The sequence below is a fragment of the Zingiber officinale genome, chromosome 2B (assembly GCF_018446385.1).
Source record: "Zingiber officinale cultivar Zhangliang chromosome 2B, Zo_v1.1, whole genome shotgun sequence".
NCBI lineage: Eukaryota > Viridiplantae > Streptophyta > Magnoliopsida > Zingiberales > Zingiberaceae > Zingiber > Zingiber officinale.
Window position 1 is genome coordinate 119,043,618 of NC_055989.1, and position 21,778 is coordinate 119,065,395.

The following is a 21,778-nucleotide window of genomic DNA, read 5'->3' on the forward strand; positions in this document are numbered from 1 at the left end:
CCACTGACTAAACCCTAAACCCTAAATAAAAAATGGTTAGCTAAACTTAATTATCAACCTCAGAAACTAACAAGACTTAAAACTATTACATCATATTACAGGTGTTGTTGAATATTTATTCCCCACACAATCAAAATAAACCATAACAACCATTTCTTCCACCACCCCTTGCTACAATACTGTAATTTTTATTTACCATCACTACTCTAATTTACAGTAATAAATTTATACATACATGTCTAAATCTTTAAATGTATTCTTCTACTAATTTCTCTCTTACAAGAAGTTTGTCCTTCTCGACTGACGTTCTTAACTGCAGTTGTCCTTTGGTCTCTTCTTGAAACTCTTACGCCAATATCCCGAAAACCTAACTGGTCTATTGCAATCCCGCCAACCAGCACGATTTTTACTTTATTTTTCCGAGTGTCGACTGGGTTATATCTCATATGTTTAACCATGCCATGTTTCACAAGTGCATTCTTGAACTCTTGTCGAGACGGAAAAATCTATCCAACAAAAAATTCATGCTCATCTGTTGTCTCTTCAACTGACCTTTGGAGCAATCGAGAATTTAGAATATATGGATTATCAGCTATTGGGAACTCCTCCTCTAAGTCACTGTACTGCTTTAGAGATATTTCATATTGTTCAATCTGCATATCATCAGCTAAGAATTCTTGTACATCTGTATTACATTGTAATTCCTCTCCAATTTGGTTACAATACCCCTTCCTCCTCCCTCCAAGTAGGCTCAAAGTAAACATCAAGTGTTATACAAGGATTCAAAACTTCATCTTCTTGAATATTAGCTTCTTCATTTAGATCAAATGTTAAATTACTGCTTCTATTTCTATTTGTGTTAGGCACATAACTATACTGCGAAGATGATGGAATATTTGTTCTGGATACTTCTCCTACATTAGCTCCATGTTCAATGCTAGAATTTGTATCAAGTGTATTCCATATCTCAGAGAGAATTTCTTTAGTTATATGATCGCCTCTGATAAATAAATTCCAAACTAATTTAGTAAATTTGTAACTACATAATCAAGTGTTGTCGTTAATTTGTAATTTTGTTCAATTGAAACCACTAGGAAGGGTTGAGCGAGGAAAAGATCTATATGATGTAAAATCCAACTTTTAACCAAAGATCACGTTGGGTCTGATATCGATGATATTAGGCCCATGTTGGGCCTGATATCGATGATATCAAGCCCATGTTGGGCCTGATATCGATAATATCAGGCCTAACGTGGGAGGACCACCACTGACTAAACCCTAAACCCTAAATAAAAAATGGTTAGCTAAACTTAATTATCAACCTCAGAAACTAACAAGACTTAAAACTATTACATCATATTACAGGTGTTGTTGAATATTTATTCCCCACACAATCAAAATAAACCATAACAACCATTTCTTCCACCACCCCTTGCTACAATACTGTAATTTTTATTTACCATCACTACTCTAATTTACAGTAATAAATTTATACATACATGTCTAAATCTTTAAATGTATTCTTCTACTAATTTCTCTCTTACAAGAAGTTTGTCCTTCTCGACTGACGTTCTTAACTGCAGTTGTCCTTTGGTCTCTTCTTGAAACTCTTACGCCAATATCCCGAAAACCTAACTGGTCTATTGCAATCCCGCCAACCAGCACGAGCAGTAATGACAAGCACAGAGTTCATATTTCTTTCGTGTTTATAACACCACGTAGAGGGATGGAGGGAGAGAGACGGTGAGATGACGTGTATCCGAACCACAAATTATTTTTCAATTCTATTTGTGCCTTGGATGCTTGGAAAATGATGATTGAAAAACGTAGTTGCCAGGTAATAAGAGGGGTAATATGAGAATTGAATTTATTAAACTACATCCTTTGATAAATACCAACCTACACGATACGTATTTTAATAAATACAATATCCAAACAACATCCCTTGATAAATTGCCATTATTTTAATGAGCGATTTATATATGGCCTTCGAATTTTTACGTATAATCATGTTTTCGTTCTTCAAGCTTGTAATTAAGGGAATGGACTAGGACTCCATTATTTTTCCTTGTGAATTTTAATTTTTTTTTTACCTCACCTCAGTCGTGGACCAGTAGTGATGTCCAAAAGGTCTCCCTACACATTTGATCAACAAGGGTGGAGGAGAGAGCGGACCCACTAAAAAAAATAGAAAATTAAAAACCTAGACAGTTACAAATGAGGATTTAAGAATTATGCCAACTTGTAACTCAATTAAATCCTTTTATATTTTATATGGATAATAAATTTATTCTTATTTAATATTATCTTTTGTTACTTTAATTAATTTATGATGTATAGTGCCATGCATATTTTTAATAATTATTTTCTTTCTTAATTTTAATTAGGTAAAAAAATAAAATATTATGTTAACAATTAAATTATTTTAAAAATTACTCAAAACTCAATTAATTAATTAAAATATTAAGTAAGAGAAGATGCATTATTTTAGTGATTCTGCGAATTTCTGTTTAGCTTGTTGAGCATCCACATCAGTTTTCCTATCCAAAATGTATAATTTAGGGTAAAAAAATTATTTTATTAAATTTAGATATCCACTTTTTAAAACATTATATATCAGCTTTCCTATTTCTTCTCTCTCATCTATAATATTTAGAAAATGAAATCCATTATTCCCTAAATTTAGAGAAGTACTATTCATAAATGCATAATTTAGGGAATGAATAGGGTAGCTGATGCAAAGATTTTTTAGTTACTCTATCCAAAATTTAAGGTAAAATCTTTGAATAAGGTATCTGATATAGATACTCTAAATGTATCTCTAATGCCAATTTAATTGGTCTTCTCATAGTAGGGTTGCACTATTTTCAATTACTTGAATAGGCACATAATGGTGATAAATTTTAAGTATTAATTAGTTGTGTTTACTTAGGTAACATAATTAATTATATGTTTAAAATATATATAACAATATAAGGGATGCATTTAAATTAAAGAGATTGTGAGGACTTCTTATATAACATTTGCCAAATGTTCATGAAGAAATTTGGTATTCAGTTTAATAAGAAATTATTTATATTTATTTAAATTATTTATATTTGTTTAATATATACAAGATCAATTAAATAAATAACCTTGAACAGTTCATTAAACTAAATAAACAAATATATATATATATATATATATATAGTGGCGATATGCTGCGCGACACACAGTGCGTGACTATGCGCGTCGCACAGTGCGCGACTGTGCATGCGCGTAGCATATCACACTTTTCTACGGACTAATATTTACGGACTGCTACGGACTAAATGTCATGTCATTGTTTTATTATTTTTTTATAAATTTTTTTTCTCTTTCTTCTTTGTTTTTTTTTTCTTCTATTTCGTTCGTTCTAGTTTCGCCGAGAAGCAGTTCAATGTGCCTCGTCCCATGCCCGCCACCCGCCCTGCCGCCTGCCATCTGCTCACCGCCGGAGGCCTCCGACCACCTGGACCCACCCACACTATAGCCCAGGGGAAAGGTGAACCCATCGGGGATTGCGGCATGGATTCCGGTCACATCTCGATTCCAGCCGCGATCCAATGCGGTCGCGGCCATGTTGGGAAGGCGACTGAATTCTGGCGCTTTCGTAGCCGAAGATAGGCGATTCCGGCCACAACTCCATTCCAGTGGCGATCAAGCTTGATTCCAGGCGATTCCGATAGTATTGGGCAGGCGACCGGATTCCGGCGCAGTCGCATCCGGATTCCGACCTCAATTCCAGCCGCGATCCAATGCGGTCGCGACCATGTTGGGAAGGCGACCGAATTCCGGCGCTTTCGTAGCCGCAGACAAGCGATTCCGGCCACAACTCCATTCCAGTGGTGATCAAGCTTGGTTCCAGGCGATTCCGGCAGTGTTGGGCAGGCGACGGGATTCCGGTGTAGTCGCATCCGGATTCCGGCCATGATCACGCCGGCGGTGGGAAGATGGCCGACGGCAGGGCGGGTGGCGGGCACACGACGAGGCACGGTGAACTGCTTCTCGGCGAAACGAGAACGAACGAAGAAGAAGAAAAAAAAAGAAAGAAGAAAGAGAAAAAATTTTATAAAAAAATAATAAAACAATGACATGACATTTAGTCTGTAGCAATCCGTAAATAATGGTATGTAGCATAACATCTCTGATATATATATATATATATATATATATATATATATATATATATATATATATATATATAGTGGTGATATGCTACGCGACACATAGTGCGCGACGCATAGGGCGCGCACAGTGCGCAACTGCGCGTAGCATATCACACTTTTCTAATTATTTTTTTTATAATTTGAATTAAAAAATTAAGATTTCTATATATAAATTCTTAATATATAAATATATCCCCTAAACACATTATAAAATTTCATAAATATTTAAATTTATTTTATTTTTAATTTTTCTTTTTACTAAACATTATAACCCAATTAGGATGCCTAAACCGAGGTAAAATCTTAAAAAAAAAATAAATTGAAAATTATAACCCAATTGGGATGCATGAACCCTAAAATAAAATCTTAAAAAATATTTTAACTAATTTTTTTAATTCAAAATTTAAAAAAAATAATAATAATAAATAATAGCATACCATATAGATTATTTCGATTTTGAATTTTAAAAAAATCAATATTTCCTTATATATAAATCTTTAATCCATGAATATATCCCCTAAACACATTACAATAGTCCATAAATACTTAAATTGGTAAAATCTTTAAAATAAAAATAGCTTACAAATTATAACTCAATTGGGAAGCATGAATCCTAGAAATAAAATTTTTAAAAAATATTTTAATTATTTTTTTAATTCAAAATTAAACAAAAATACAAAAGAAAAAAGAAGTGCTGATATCCTGCGCGACGCGCACAGTCGCGCACTGTGCGCGTCGCGTAGGATATCAATATTATATATATATATATATATATATATATATATATATATATACACACACACACACACGCACGTTCAGCTCGTTAATATTCGTGTTCATTAATAAAACTCTTATCAATATGTTAAACAAACAAAATAAAATAAACAAATAAGTTTAAATTATCAAATTCAATAACCAATCAAACTAAATAAAAAATTTTAAATAATTAAACAAGTTTGAATTGAGAGTTCGATAACATCTAAACGAACCAAGTTCGAACTAAACTCAAGCCAAGTTCGAATTGAGAAATTGATAACATCTAAACGAACCAAGCTCAAGTCAACTACGAACCAAGCTCAAGCCAAGCTTTAAACAAACTCGAGCTCATAAAAAATAAATCATGTCAAACTTAAACAATCATTTCAAAAGTTTGGTTCATTTTAAACTCGGTTCGGCTCAGCTCGGTTTGGTTATCCTATCAAACAAGCTTGAACACCCCAAAGCTCGGCTTGATTCGTTTATAACCCTAGCTATAAATCACATTTACTATTTTCGGGGGCAATGGTGAAACGATAGAACGTCTTCTCAAGTTCTCATACATCTAAGGATCAAGCCCTAATTTTGGTGAATTAATGGATGAATTTCCCTTAATTGATGATTGACTTAAAAATATTGGACTGATGGGACTCCCACTATAAATGTTTTTCGATTTATCCTGATGATCGGTGGAAAATTTTTATGGAACTGACTTATCATCCCTAGTATTAGTCGATGTAAGCTCGACATGAGGTGAATTAAAAAATCACATTTACTTCTCCTATATAGGAGTATATTTATGATTTTAGAGTTTTAGGTTTAGCTATGTTATAGTTTTGGGTCTACTCAAGCATAACACACATAATTTACTTATTACATGAAAACTATATATATAGTTATAGTTTTGGCATCGCGGGACCAGATTATATGGTCCCCCGATGCCAATGACAGAGTCCATTTTTAAAAAAATGGTTAAGTAATCATTTTTATGTATATGCTGGAGTACATTTGAGATAAATTTCTATAAATACATTGTAGTTAGGAATTGAACGGTAGATATTTAATGTTATGTTTATTCTAAAACATAGATGAGAAAGGGAGAGGAATTTATAGTAGAAAATTATCCTCAGAGGAAGAGAATAGAAAGGGTGAAGAAATTTCTTCTTTTACATGCTTGTTTATTTTGATAGAGGAAGATGAATACATGCAACATAATTTTATAAATAAAAAGGGGTACATGCGTCATTTTTTTAGGTATATGGTGTAATTTTGTGAGTTAAAAAGGGTACATGATCATTTTTTTTATATATGGTGTAATTTTGTAAATGAAAAGAGGTACATGCGTAATATTTTTTCATCCGCTGCTTTCGTCCGATTTTAATATGATCGATTTTGGCTCCAAAAATATCCGTTGATGGATTGCGTTTCTTTTCTATCTAAAAATTTTAATGAAGTAAACGACATAAATTTTTTTATTGTGGAAAATTTTTCTTAGTTTTGATTTCTGCTCTCCCAAGTAAATTGACCATAAAGAAGCTCCAAAATACTGAGAATGTTCTTAAGACTAGGAGTGGGGATGCACTTGTTGTTACTTTTATTGGCCCATCCTCTTCCAAGTTGAAAGGTATACGGGAAGCAATAAGAGGAAGAAGTCGAATGAGAAGGGGCCACATCAAAGGCAAAGGAAGACAAGACACAGGGCGAGCCCAATGGGATATGGTGGCAAAAGACGAATACACTTACCCTTAGCGCTCCCGCCAACCCACCTCAGGGCCAACAAGGAGGAGGTAAATCATGGGCGGCTACTAGCCTTTGAAATAGTGACTAGCAGATAAGGGAGACATTTACCTCGGCTTTGCCGAGGTTCAAATCTTAGACCTCATGGTGACAACACCTTATGTGTCAGCCACTAAACCGTCCCGAGAGGACATAGTCCAAGGAGACATGCTTTTATTGCAAATACTAGGGTCACGGGAAGAGAAAGTATTCAAAATACCTAGTTTTGAAAAAATCAAGGTAATAGGGAGTTATCTTTCATTGAGTCTTAGGACATCAATAGTGGGAGGGGAGAGAGATCCCTTCCATAATGGGAGGGAGCTCTTTTAATTTAACAAATTAAGGAACGACTCTGTAAGTACGGAGCCACTCCTTATTTATTTTTTTTATTATTAAAATATTCTTTTCTAATTTTTGTTTAAAGGAGTTATTGAGAGATTTTGTTATAGTCGAACTCATAGAGGAGTTGTTAAGAGATTTTTTTATAGTAGAAAAATATGTAGAATTTTTTAGTTTTGACATGATGCTGATGTAATATCAAAAGGGCTCATTAAGAGATTCTACGACTATACATGCTCGTAGCGGTCGATGTAGTACTACTGATACTTGTATAGTAACCCCAACAAACTCCCCTCAAACAAAAGACCACAGGATTTCTCTCCAGCATCAGGTCACTCTTGACCTACTCAAGGCCTTCCCTCGAGTATCGGATCACTCTTGACCTACTCAGGGCCTCCTCTCGAGCATTGGGGTCACTCTTGACCTGCTCAAGGCCTCCCCTACTTCATTTAAGGTTTCACCCATATTGTTCGATCTTGGATTATGGCTCTGGCTCATGCTTCTTCCAGCGGTTAGTTCGGTAAAGAGTGACCTCGCTTTGATACCAATTGAAGGATCGAAAAGAATTTAGATATTTTCACAATGGTATGATATTGTTCACTTTGGACCTAAGCCCTCATGATTTTTCTCTTGGACTTTACTCAAAAGGTCTCTTACCAATAGAGATATCCTTTTCTTATAAACTCATGATCTTTCCCATGTATTTTTAATATGAGACTATGTTTGCAACCTTGCAACTCCAACACTTTGGGGTGTTCAAGCTTATTTGATAAGGAAACCGAGCAAAGCCGAACCGAGCTTAAAATGAATCAAACTTTTAAAATGATTGTTCAAGCTTGGTTTGGTTTATTTTTTATGAGTTTGAGTTTGTTTGAAGTTTGGCTTAAACTTGGTTCATTCAGATATTATCGAGCTCTCAATTCAAGCTTGACTTGAGCTTCGTTTGAGCTTGGCTTGAGCTTGGTTTAAGCTTGATTTGTTTAGATGTTATCGAGCTCTAAATTCAAGCTTATTTGATTGTTTGAAACTTGGTTCATTTAGATATTATCGAGCTCTCAATTCAAGCTTGGCTTGAGCTTCGTTTGAGCTTGGCTTGAGCTTGGTTTAAGCTTGATTTGTTTAGATGTTATCGAGCTCTAAATTCAAGCTTATTTGATTGTTTGAAACTTTTAGTTGTTTGATTGGTTATTGAGCTTAATAATTTAAATTTATTTATTTTATTGTTTATTTAGCATATTGAAAAGAGTTTTATTAATGAATATGGTTCGAGAACATTGTTCATGAGCGTTGCTCATGAACATTATTCACGAACGTTGTTCGCTAATGTTAACAAGTTGAAGACATATATGTTCAAGCTTGTTTGTTTAATTAATCTTGTGTATTGAATGAACATAAACAAGCCCTTACCAAGCTGAATACCAAGCTTATTCACAAACGCTTAGTTCATTTACAACCCTAGCTGAGACCTCCGGATTGAATAAAAAACTACAGGTTAGTGCGCTAAGCTCCTTACACACACTTAAACGAGCTAACAGAACGTTAGAGCCAATAACTAGGGAAGGGGTCCCTGGCGAAGGTCCTCCGACACTCAAGTCAGTGTCTTGCTCGAGCGGAAAGTATAACAGTAGATGAGTAGTAGAGCATGTGTGAGCATAATGAAGAGTATTTTTTGCAGGTCCCGGTGCGACCGACAAGAAGGGGATGAATTGCTTATAAAAATAGAAATAACCCCTTTCTCAATCTTTCAACTTAGTTCGATAGCACAATTAAAATAAAATAGAAATAAACTGAATAACCACAGAAAGTAAGATGGTTGTTTACTTGATTACAACTTAGGTGGTTGTTAATCTAAGGTGTTGAAGAAAGCTCGACTAGAAAATACTCCTTTGCTTACAAAAGACTAGGAAAATGAATACAAGATTTGTAGTTCAGTTGTTCTTTAATTCCTAGCTCTAGGTTCCTTTTTATACCTCCTGGAAAATCTTATCCGTGGTTTGAAGGCGCCTCTAAAATAGTCCAAGGCGACTTCAACGTGGCAAGTTTTATCGCCAAAGATAAAACTTTATCTTCGGCTAACGATTATTTAAAGGCGCCTTCAACATGCTTGAAGGGGCCTTCCATGACCTTGAAGACGCCTTCCTCCAGTAACTGCTGGTAGACTCCAGCAGCTTTGTGTGGGTGATTTCGGCCATCCGAGATTTAGCCCACCCGAATCTATTTTTCGGCCTTCTCCTCGAGCAGACTTTCACTCTGGCTTCTTGTCCCTCATAAGTGGCACGCATGTCCTTCTCGTCCGCTAGTATATTCTTCCATAGTTTCTCGTCCATCTGATGCACCGAGTCCGTCGACTCCTTTCACGTGCCATCCTTCTCATCTGTTATGTTTTCCGCATGACTTCCTGTGCTCCTAAGTTCCTACACACTTTGACACAAGGCATCAAGCACAAATATGATCTAACTTAACTTGGTTGACCACATCAAAACTACCATGGGGTACTTATATTTTTTTGCATAAGATGACAAGAAATATATATCATCGGAGAGAAATATCAGGTGTCAGAAGTTATCCCATAAAGGAATATATATAGCCTGGAAGGCATATAATCACCATCTGAGGAATCTTCTATTATCCGTGTGCACCCTTTTTATAACTGATGTCATTAATGGGGCGGTTGGAGAATATGTTGTAATAAAATGTTGGATAATGGAAAGTGTAGAGTAACATTTAAGGAAGATTTTATTTAATGCTCATGTTATCATAGAAGAATATTCTCTGACAAACTGTTGTGATTCTCTAACAATGTTGTCTCCTGAATATATCTCTATCGGATGTTTAGCTCGACTGTTCATATATTAGTAGAGGGTGATAAATGGAACCGGTCAGAGATATGATAATATAGTAAGGGAGGACCAAGTCTGCTAGGTCCGGGCAGTTCCATGAGCGACCGACCATTTACAAGGATAATCATTCATGAAGGGCGGGATGTAAACCCTTGAAAGGCTTGGCCAGAACTATTAGTCGATTGTCCTTGTGCTTGGGGGCTTATCCCCGTGGTGGCAGCTCAAAGTCCGAAAACTCGGTCAGATATCTTTTGAGATTTGCGCTACATGCTTTTTGGAGGCTAAAATATGAAACTAACCTTAGTCAATTTTATGCCCGATTGCCCATTTGTAGGAGGACGGGGGAATAAATAGCAAAAGCTCATATACTTGTCCTGCCATATATTGTTTGTTAAGTTGTGCTCTAAGTGGAAAGTTGGACTACTACAACTTTGACAAATATATTCCCAGGTAGTCTTGTGGTAGACTGGTATACTACCGGATGGACTTACTAAACTTGAGTGTCCCAAGGGTCAACCATCTATATGCCAAGTGTTCTGTTATTAGCATGACACGCTAAGTTCCTTAGGCTCGACCGATCTTAAGGGTTAGTCGACCATAAGAATCAGTCGACCTTGTCTTGGGGACTTTTTCTATGAGCAAGGAATCAAGCCCCTTGAAAGGCAGACCACTTGATTACCACCTCCCTAGGATTTTGACTACCACCTTTCCTTGACTTAGACCATCACCTCAACTTGACTCTATCTTTAGACCCGACCCTGGGCCGGGTCTGGTCGGGACCTGGCCCGGGCCTGTAACCGGGTCAACGGGCCGATTGCCCGTTGACCCGGTTCGCCGGGTTGAATCGGAACCAGCCCGGTAAGTTGTCGGGCCGGTTCTAGTTCCGTTGGTGCAAAACCGGCTGACCGTCGGTTAACCGTCGGTTCGTCCCGCCGGTTCAACATTTGAATTTTTTTTAACGGCTTGATATGCTGGTTAACCAGTAGTTCATAGCCGTTGGAACCGCCGATTAACTGGCAGTTCATTACCGTTGGGAGAGGATGGGGGGGGGGGGTTTGGGTATTTTTTTTCAACGGTTAGGATCATTTGATCGTTTTTTTATCAATGATTATGATTTAGTGTTTGTTACTATCAAAACTCTATAAATAGAAAGCTTATTTCATCATTTTCACACATATCTTCTCTACTCTTAATCTCAATTTCGTATTCTCTACATGCTTTTGTTTCCAATTTTCAATTACAATGGAAGGAGGCCACGGAGGTGCGTCATCTCGAGCTTGGAAGGGAAAGGAAATAATGAATCCGCGGGAGGAGGACTCCAACATTCAATCCATCGATGATGAGATCGAACATCTTCCGAATCCAACACCCGAAACACAAGGAAGTACCGATGCAATTACTTCTAAGGTTCGGGAACTTCCTCCTCTAAAGTCTTCTATTTTCACTAAACATTTTAAGAAGATCACTCTTCCGTCGGGAGAAATACGTGCAAAATGTAAGCACTGCAATGCTTCCTACAAATTCCATGCCGGCGGCGGCTATGGGTCGTTGAAACGACATGTAGAAACGAAGCACTCGATGGAATTTGGACTCGATCGTTCTCAAACACAATTATCAAGATTTTCTTCAATTAGCGGTAGTACCGATTCCGATTTATTTTTATATTCGGATAATAAATTAAGAGAATCATTAACTAAATTTGTTTCCATAGAACATCTTTCTTTTAGTTTTGGATCTAAATGCACATTTGAAGATTTTTGTAAAAAATCTCTTAATCCATGTGTTAAACGTGTTCCTAGAACTACACTTACTCGTACAATTAAAAAATTAGTAAAGTAAGAAAAAAAAATTTAATTGATGAATTTAGTAAATTAGATAATAAATTTTCTTTATGTTCCGATATTTGGAGTGATCATTGGTAAACACATTTGTATATGAGTGTGACTTGCCATTAGATCGATAACTCTTGGAACCTCTAAAAAAGATTGTTAGCTTATAGAGTTTTTGATGAATCGTATAATGCTCATAACATCGCACAATTATTATGTTTAATTTTAGAAGAATATGGCTTAACTCATAAAATATTTTCAATATCATTAGATAATGCTAGTTCCAATACCGCTTATATAGATGATCTAAAATTTGTTTGTCAACCTATTATTGGCGGTTTGTTTTTTCATATTCGTTGTGTATGTCATGTTTTAAATTTATGTGTTCAAGATGGTTTAAAAATTTTAGAAAGCTATATTAAACCAATTAGAATTGTAAATTCTTATTTATGGTGTCATCCATCTATAATGAAATATTGGGGTAGGTTTTGTAAAACTAATGGAATGAGACCTAAAAAATTTCCACGTGATGTACCAACCCGTTGGAATTTAACATACCAATTATTACAAGATTCATTTGAATATAAAGAATTATTATGTTCATTTTTGCACAAAATACTAATACTAATATATGTTTATTTTCACAACAATGGAATATTTGTAGTAGTATTTGTGAAATTTTAAAAGTATTTAATGATGCAACTGAATAATTTTCTGGTGTTTATTATCCCACTGCTCAATTAGTTTTAGAAATTTTTTCTAATATAGTATTAATTTTAAATGAACATATTAATAATGAATCTTTATTTCCTTGCATTTTAGTTATGAAAACTAAATGAGAAAAATATTTTTATTTTATTCCTGAAATTTATTTAATTGCATTTGTTTTAGAAGTTTTACAAGAAATGTTAACTTTATATTATGACACTTTAATTCCAATTAAAGATTCTTCTTCTCCTTATCCAGTTAATATTATATATAATGTTAGAATTTATTTATATGATATTTATAATCAATATTATGCAAAATATGGAACACAAATTAATATTTCTGAAGTACAACAAACTACTAGTAGTAATTTAAAACTTACAAAAATACAACTTTTATTAAAAGAATGAACAAAATGTCCACGAGGATCCTCAAGTTCCACATAGGAACTTGAGAATTATTTTACGACTTCTTTTGATTTTAATAAAGTAGATAGCGAAAATTTTGATATCTTAAAGTGGTGGTCACAGAAGGCTCAAAGCTTTCCCGTCCTCTCTGTGATCGCCAAAGAAATTTTAGCTTGTTCAGTGTCAACTGTTGCTGTGGAGTAGACGTTCAGTGCCGGCGGCAACATATTAGATGAACAACGATCAACTTTATCTCCCGACTCATTGGAAGCCCAAGCATTACTAGACGATTGGACCAGAGAGGAGAAAAGAATCCAAGGAATGCAACTTTCAGATGACGAAGTTGAAGATTTTGATACTGAAGGAATGAATACGACAGGAATGGGAAATGGAAGTGAGTGAAAATGTAAAATAATAAAAATATAAAAGAACTACGTGGGCTTTGATTCCCTTAAAGGGATATGTAGGCAACTTAAATAAGTACAAACCTTTTTTTCTAATAAATTTTAATTTGTAATTTGTAATTTGTAATGTTTAATTTTTAATTTTTAATTTTTTTAACATAATAATCTTGAATCGTGACGAACCGTGAACCGAACCGTGAACCGACGGTTTCGAACCGTGAACCGTAACCATCTTGGGTGGTTAAGGTTAAGAGTCGACCTGCCTGGAACCGTCGAACCGTCGGTTCCGAACCGTGATCAGGTCTATCTATCTTCCATGTCAACCGAGGGTCCACATTTAACACCCCATATCATATGAAATTTGTGACTGGGGCATATCAACCTTAATAAAACTCAAAGACCGATAAGGGATGATCCTTTAAGTAAGTTAAAGGTAGAGTCTCTACTTGTATGTGAATCATATTTGGAAGGAAAAATGACTAAGAGGTCCTTTAAATCCAATGATTTAAGTAAAGCATGCTTTGAGGCAAGGGCGGAGCTGGGGGAGGGGGGGGGGGGGGCGATGGCGGCGACTGCCCCCCTCAAATTTTAAGTATAAGAAGTGTATGAGGTATAGGAATAGGGGATGAAAAAGAGGCGAATGGGAAGCAATGACATGGTTGCCTCCCCTCAACATAAACACATACATTTCTCCCCCTCGATATGAAATTTCTGGCTCTATCCCTGCTTTGAGGAGAGGTCCACTAGCCCTAAAGGCGTGAGAAATGACTTAGGTATGAAAGGGGGAGAATGAAATATTTCAAGTGTTGGTGAACAAAGAAGAAGATATGTAATCTTGAAGTTGTTGGTCCCTTTGGAGACCGGCAAGAGTGGAGGGGTGAATTACCCTACAAAATAAAACAACATTTTCTCGAATTTTCAACTAAATAAAAGCACTTGTAATTAAAATAAAGAGGCTAATAAAAAGTAAACAGACACAAAGAAGTTACTTGGTTTGCAATCAAGAGATTGCTAATCCAAGGAAAATATGGCACACTATCTGATGTCTCCTTCGGGCGGAGTAGCCTCTTACAGCGTTAACAGCACAGACAGAATAGTAAAGCACAGAGAAATGAATTATAAGTGAATTAAGTAAACTGTGCAGATCAGTGCTATATATTTATAGCACTGTTCGGGACGCCCCGAAGGATTGCGGGCGCCCTGGGGGGATAAAATTTTATCCCCCAACGTATAGATCGTGATTTGACCGCGATCTGGAAAATATCCAAGTCTGTGCGGCCGGACCAAGAAAGTCAACAGGGTTGACTTTTCTCGGTATGGGACCTTTGCTCCGGTTTAGCTCGTCTCGGTCCGGGTTTCTCGCTCCAGCTCCACTAGCTTGGGTGATCTCGGCCATCCGGAATAGGGCTCACCCGAACTCAAGTTCCGGCCTTCTCCTCGAGCAGCCTTCCTCTCCGGCTTCTTGTCCCACAGAGTCGTCGCGTGGTTCCTTCTCGTCCGCCAGCGTACTTATCCACAGCTCTCCGTCCCTCGGACGCACCGAGCCCGTCAACTCTCTCTCCCGTGTCGTCCTTCTCGCTAGCTGCGTCTCTTGCTCCCTGAGCAATCTTCCGCTCCGGCTTCTCATCCCTCGGAACCAGCACACGCTTCCTTCTCGTCCGTCGGGGTACTCTTCCGCGGCACCTCGTCCCTCGGACGCACCGAGCCCATCGACTCTCTCCCCGTGCCGTCCTTCTCGCTAGCCGCATCTTCCACTCGACTTCCTATGCTCCTAAGCTCCTGCACACTTAGACATAGGGTTAAAATATCACAGAACCTATCTTAACTTATTTGATCACATCAAAACAACCTTGAGGTTCCAACAGAAGTATTGTATGCTCAATGTTGAACATTAGAGAAAATGAAAAGTAAGGAACCTCTATTGAAATGTTGGCATATGAAATTTGAGGAGACTTTTTTGGTATGCCAAAGGAAGATAATGAAGGATTTAAGTTAGAAAATCTTTATTTATACTTTAACATAACAAGTAGGGCATTGGACTAATGAATTAGCATAACTTAAACATATTATTGTCAAATATTAAAAAAGAAGAGATTATTCCAAGTTCGAGTTGGATTTCGATGTTTGATCAATATGTTTGTCGATGAAAGTGATACGTTAAATAGAAGAAGAGTTTGTTAGAGAAGGAGATTGTCGATTCAATTGACCTTGGATTAGGTTGACCAAGGTGGATGGTTGAGTGTAAAGTTAAGTAGGTCAAGGTTACTAAATATTTGATAGTTGAGAAGTCTAAGTGAATCATGATTGATCAAAAACTTGGCAGTTGAAATTCTTGTTGGCACAATCAACCTCTAGAGTTTTGATTTTTGATAAACAACATGAGTTGACCAAGTTAGTAAAAGTGGCATAGCAAGTCAATGTTGACTAATTGCTTGAAGTAAGTGAAAAGTCCAAGTAGGGTCAAATACTTGGTAATTTGGAAAGAAGTCCTAATAGATCAAGGCTGTCTTAGGCAAGAGAGAAGTCCTGATTGGTCAAGCTTGACCTAGGTAAGTGAGAAGTCCAATTAGGTTAAGGTTGACTTGATGACTAGCAAAGAAAAAGTTCAAACAGATCAATGTTGATCAGATGTTTGGCAAGGATAAAGTTTAGACAAGTCAAGGTTGACCAGATGTCTGGCAAAGATAAAGTCCAAGTAGGTCAAGTTTAACTGAATGTCTAGCAAGGAAAAAGTCAAAACAGATCAAGGGGTGATGGATGCTTAGCAAAGAAAAATCCCAAGGAGAGTAAATTCTAGGTACTAAGAAGTCTTGGAGAAGTAAACTCTAAGCAAATGTGATCGAAACAAGGTTTTTAATCAACCGTACGTGGTCGACTGAACTAACGTATTTGAATGATCGAAAATGTATTATTTTGCATTATTACTTCTATTATATTGTGTTAATTTGGTATTGCAGGAAAGTCTTAGTGGATCATGTCGATCGAATACTAAGCAGAGGATGTCCAAATAGGTCAGCTAGACTAGTTGTTTGGCTGATAAGTAACATAAGAATCTATAGAAGAGAAGTCCTAAAAAAAGGTGTGAGGACATGTTCTCACTTTGAGAATAATTTTAAGTGTTGATCGAACTAAAGAAATCAATGGAGGTTTTTAAGTCACGAGTAAACCGTTTTAACTATCAGAATAATTCATACATACATATCTGTTTCCAACACTATTTTGTAATATTATTTTCGTTGTGCTAAGTTTATTTTGTAGAAAAACAAAGTCTCTTATGACTGAAGGGTTCCATCGATCGAACAAGGTGGTTTATTAGATCGATCCAAAGAGGATAAGCACAACTCAAAGTCGATCTAAGCTCAGAAGGAAATAAAGGTTCAGTCAACTGATCAGGAGAATCAGTCGACTAAATACATATTAAATTTGAGATTAGACGATGAGATCGGATCAAACAACAAATGAATCTTTTGAGGTTTAGTCGACGGATCAGGAGGACCAATCAATCGTTCAAGCAGATTACATGGGATTTATCTGATCAGATCAGAGCAAGCAAGAAAAGATCAGGTTTAATCGACCGATCTAAAGGTTCAGTTGACAAAAAATCTCGAAATCAAGCATGAACATAGTAGGATCTGATTGAGTTTAGTTGACCGAACAAGTGTTCAGTTGATCGAAAAAGTGTACAAAAGAGCCTCGAGATATGAGACTCAGAACAACAATTCTCTATGTTTCATATCTCTCATTTGTTGCTCCATTCGTGCAAGTATTATTGTTGACACATCAAGAGGCTCTTCGACAACTTACGACGAAACTCTACTTTTACATTGTCAGTATGTTTTAATACTTGCATCTAAATTAAAGAGATAGTAGCTTGTTACTATTCTCTTCATCTTTTGTATTAGTTTTTCTCCTTGTCCAAAAGCTTTTCGGAAAGGAGAGCATTAGTGAATTGTCTATCTGAAAATGATCCAAGGGATGGTAGGTCTTGGAGTAGTAATCGTTGGATTGTGAACCAAGTAACTGTCTGAGTTCATTCATTTTAATATTTTCGTTGTGTCTCTGTTTTGTTTTCATAAAAATAAAAAATAAAAAATTTAAAAGTGTGATATTCACACCCCCTCCCCCAGTACTTGATCCTATCCTACAAGTTCAATAAGGAGTTGGCAAGAGTGAAGTCTAAGTGGGTCTGTAGGATATGACACTTGGTATGAGACGTAAAATCTGAGTGGATCAAGATTGACTAGATACTTAGTAATAATGGAAGTCCTAACAAGTCAAGGATAACTATATATTAGGTATAAGAAGTGAAGTCTTGATAGGTTATGGATGACTGAACATTAGATATGAGAAAAGAAGTTCAAACATGTCAAGGAGGATCAAATATTTGGTAGTGGTGAAATCTTGACAGATTAAGGTTGACCGGATGCTAGGCAATGTTGAAGTTCCAGTAGGTTAAGGTTGATCATATGCTAGACAACAATGAAGTCCCAGCGGATCAAGGTTAATTGAATGTTAGACAATGATAAAATTCCAACATATCAATGTGGATCGGATGTTAGGCGATGAAAAGTCTTGATAAGTTAAGCTTGATTAGATGATGTGCAAAGGAAATCTTAGTAGATTGAGGTAAATTATATACTAGGCAAGATGATAATTTAGCTTTGTAAAAGTTGAAATCAAATGTAACTGCTATGGAGTAGCAATCAACTGGTGACCCTTAAACCTGGAATTCAAAGTTTGAGGAGATTTGTGATTGATTAATTGGCTGATAGAGTTTATTAATCAAGTTAAGGACTTGACTCATGACATTATTGCAACAAACACAATATCTAGAAATTGATTCATTAACTCAAGTATTGTATCAGTCGAGTGAGGGACTCAATTGATGACACTGTTACATTGAACAAAAGGTTTCTGAGTCAAGTTGGGTGCAGCAGCAGTCAATTGATAAATAATAACAATCAATAAATAATATGCACTATGATAACTTATTTTGGATGTGCTCATTGAGTTTTATATAATTTATAGTTGATTATTGTAATCCTATTTTTATAGGAGATGCTTCAATTAATTCATTTGGAGTCTTCACTCTTATCATTATACTCTTATATACATCCTTAATTATTTTTTAGGAGATGCTAACAACCTTTTTTAAAATTCTTCACATAATTTATTTTAGAATTGTTATAAGTTTTTTTTTGGCAATAAATATCATGGGTAAGTTTTGCTTCTTTTTTCGATATTTTCCAGTTAATTATTTCTAAAGCTTATATTGTTCAAGCATAAATATAAATTAATTTTCAATCATCTTGGTCTTCTTTTTTAATCTTTTTCTATCACACTTTCTCAAAACTTTAAGGGTGTGTTTGGTTCAAGTCATCGTGTATAACCTTTGGTTCAACCTAGGTAATGCAACAAAAACTTGTTTGTTTGAAGGTTTTAATGAATACCCTTGTTTAATATTTTACCGTATTACCCTCAGTTACAAAACCAACTATACATAATAATAATAATAATAATATTATTATTATTATTATTACTATTATTTATTTATTTATTTTTTAATGTTTTTTTACTTTTCTTTTTCCCATATATTTTTTTACTTTTTTAATGTGTGTTTTTTATTTTTTAATGTTTTTATATTTTTTATATTATTTATATTTATATATTTTTTTTACATTTTTTAAAATTTAATTTTTATTTATTTATTTTATTTATATTTCTTTTTTAAAAAAATTATTTTTTTATTTTTAAAATTTTTAAAAAATTTTATTTTTTATTTTTTTAAAATTATTTAATTTAAAAAAAATAAAAATTTTAATTTTAATTTTTTTTAAATATTTTTTTGACATTTTTTAATATTTTTTTTACATTTTTTCTCTTTTTTTCATGTTTTTTCTTATCGGAGGGTATTTTTGGTAAAAAAAATTCATTAACCCCGGAATCAAGAAAAACCTTAGTTTTTTGAGGTTTTCTGATTCCGGGCTGCATGACCCTTTTGCTGACGTGTCGGGCATGGAACATTACTCGAGAATCATCAAATACCTAAACCAAACAAGGTTTTTGTTGATAACCTTGGATGGATAACCAAGGTTATCAAAAATAACCTCGAACCAAACGCACCCTAAGGTATAACAATAAAATTATTTTGTAAATATAAAATTACTTTTCTCTTAATCATCATACATATATATATATATATATACTACTACATACATTCCTTTATCAGTGAGCAATCCTATATTCTATATTTCAAATCTATATAATCAATATTCTTATAATATCTCTTCTTATCTAATTTAGGTTAGAAAACTTTAACGTATTTAACACTGTAATTAAATTTTCATAAAGACGTAGTGGTTCGTCTCAATGTGTTGCAGTCGAACTATTTTAGGGTACAACCTTTTTCTTAATCCGAGTTTGAGATCGAAGATGGTGAAGTTTATTCGTCATAGGTAAAATTTACTACAATTAACTAAGTAATAATAATAATAATAATATCTATCTGGTGATCCACTCCTCATGTTTGAGTTTTTTCTTTGAATACTTTTTGGGATGTTAAATTGGTGTTTAAATCTCCCCCAATATCAGAATCTAATCTTGGAGTTTATCCCTAGCATATCATTGACTTGAATGAGTAAAGAAGATAGGATATGGATATGGATACGGGACCGGAGAGATCAGTAGGAGTTTGTCGGCAGCAGAGCAGATGATCTAGGATCGGGCGAGAGACAGATGCTCTGCCTACCTACGCAACTCTTCCTTTCTTCTCTTTCTTGAGGTTTTGAATAAGAAGATGCTTCTAGCCTTTCTCCTTAATGTCAAAGGACTCAAAACGACCAACAGTGAGAACATGAAGTTGGGCTTCGAGAACAGAGGTCAGACACTGTCACACTGAAACAAAACACACTCAAGGTCTGCACGCAAGCATTCAATGATGTGAAAAATACGGTCCAAGGAAACAGCTGTTCCACCAAGCAAACATCTTGATCATAGAAGAACAGAGGTAAACATTGGGGCATAACTAGAGCCCAGAGAGACAGGTAGCAGATAGATCCGCTAGAATGCAAGGGGGTTAAATGCAGAAGAAATTCCGCAGGTGTTTGTGCGAGAAAGCATGCAATTTAATTTGAGGAAATTATTATATTGGTTTCAGCAGAGAAACGCGCGATTCACCTGAGCGATTTTGGCTTCTACTCCGAGCGGCTTGCAAACCGCTCGACCTTGGCGTCGCTGAGATTAATCCCCACCATGGCCTCCCCGAGGCCAGAGCTCACTTCGGCGAGGATCTCCGGGTCGCTGTAATGGGTGACCGCCTGCACGATGGCCCTCGCCCTTTGCGCGGGATCGCCGCTCTTGAAGATGCCAGAGCCGACGAAGACGCCATCACAGCCGAGCTGCATCATGAGGGCGGCGTCGGCCGGGGTGGCCACTCCGCCGGCGGCGAAGTGGACGACGGGGAGCCTTCCGAGCTGCTTGGTCTGCATGACGAGGTCATAAGGGGCAGCGATGCGCTTGGCGAAGGTGAAGACCTCATCGTCGTCCATGTTGCGCAGCGCGCGAATTTCGCCCATCACGGAACGGACGTGGCGAACGGCCTCGATGATGTTCCCGGTGCCGGCCTCTCCCTTGGTGCGGATCATGGCCGCGCCCTCGCGGATGCGGCGGAGGGCCTCGCCGAGGTCGCGGCAGCCGCACACGAAGGGCACGCAGAAGTTGTGCTTGTTGATGTGGTTCTGGTCGTCGGCGGGGGTCAGCACCTCGCTCTCGTCCACGTAGTCGACGCCGATGGCTTCCAAAATCTGCGCCTCGACGAAGTGCCCGATGCGGGCCTTGGCCATGACGGGGATGGTGACGGCGCGCTTGATCTCCTTGATGAGGCCTGGGTCGGACATACGGGCGACGCCGCCCTGGGAGCGGATGTCGGCCGGCACGCGCTCCAGCGCCATGACGGCGCAGGCACCTGCCTCCTCGGCGACGCGGGCCTGCTCGGGGGTGACGACGTCCATGATCACCCCGCCGCGCAGCATCTGGGCGAGCCCCACCTTGACGGAGAAGGTGGAGGACTTCTTCGGCTCCAGGGCGGCGCCGTTGCCGTAGACCATGACCACGCCGCCATCCGACATGTTCGACGAAATGCTCTTCCCTTTAGCTTTAGGAAGAGGAACGATCCCAAAAGAGAGAGGAGTAGGGAAATTGGGGAGGGCGAAGGGGTATTTATTTATTTATTCAATTTGTATGCGGCTCAGTGCAGACTGCAGAGGACGATGTGCGTTCGGCCCTAATTTGACCACTTGGTCTCTTCTTCTCCAATTTTTCTTTCTCAATTTAAACCTTTTATTCTAATTTTGAAAGGACAATAAAATTAAAGATATCTATTTAATTTTGTCAAAATAAAAATAAAACTAGAACGCCATGAGAGGAGAGATAAGTTGCGCACTGTGGGCGTGCTGTGAATCAGATTCAATGTTCTATTTAACTTTTAACTACACATATCGTTTATTCCCTGCCTTATATTTTGGGTTGGAAGGC

At 36.8% G+C, this 21,778-nt stretch overlaps 1 protein-coding gene across 1 annotated transcript; it reads right to left on the reverse strand.

Annotated features, from left to right (window-relative positions):
* Window positions 1-20,141: 20,141 nt before the first annotated feature.
* Window positions 20,142-21,455, reverse strand: LOC122046932 (probable pyridoxal 5'-phosphate synthase subunit PDX1.1). Its single transcript, XM_042607890.1, has one exon. It carries the CDS (start codon window positions 21,370-21,372, stop codon window positions 20,440-20,442), a length of 933 nt encoding a protein of 310 aa, XP_042463824.1. The 5' UTR covers window positions 21,373-21,455; the 3' UTR covers window positions 20,142-20,439.
* Between the last annotated feature and the right edge of the window lie 323 nt (window positions 21,456-21,778).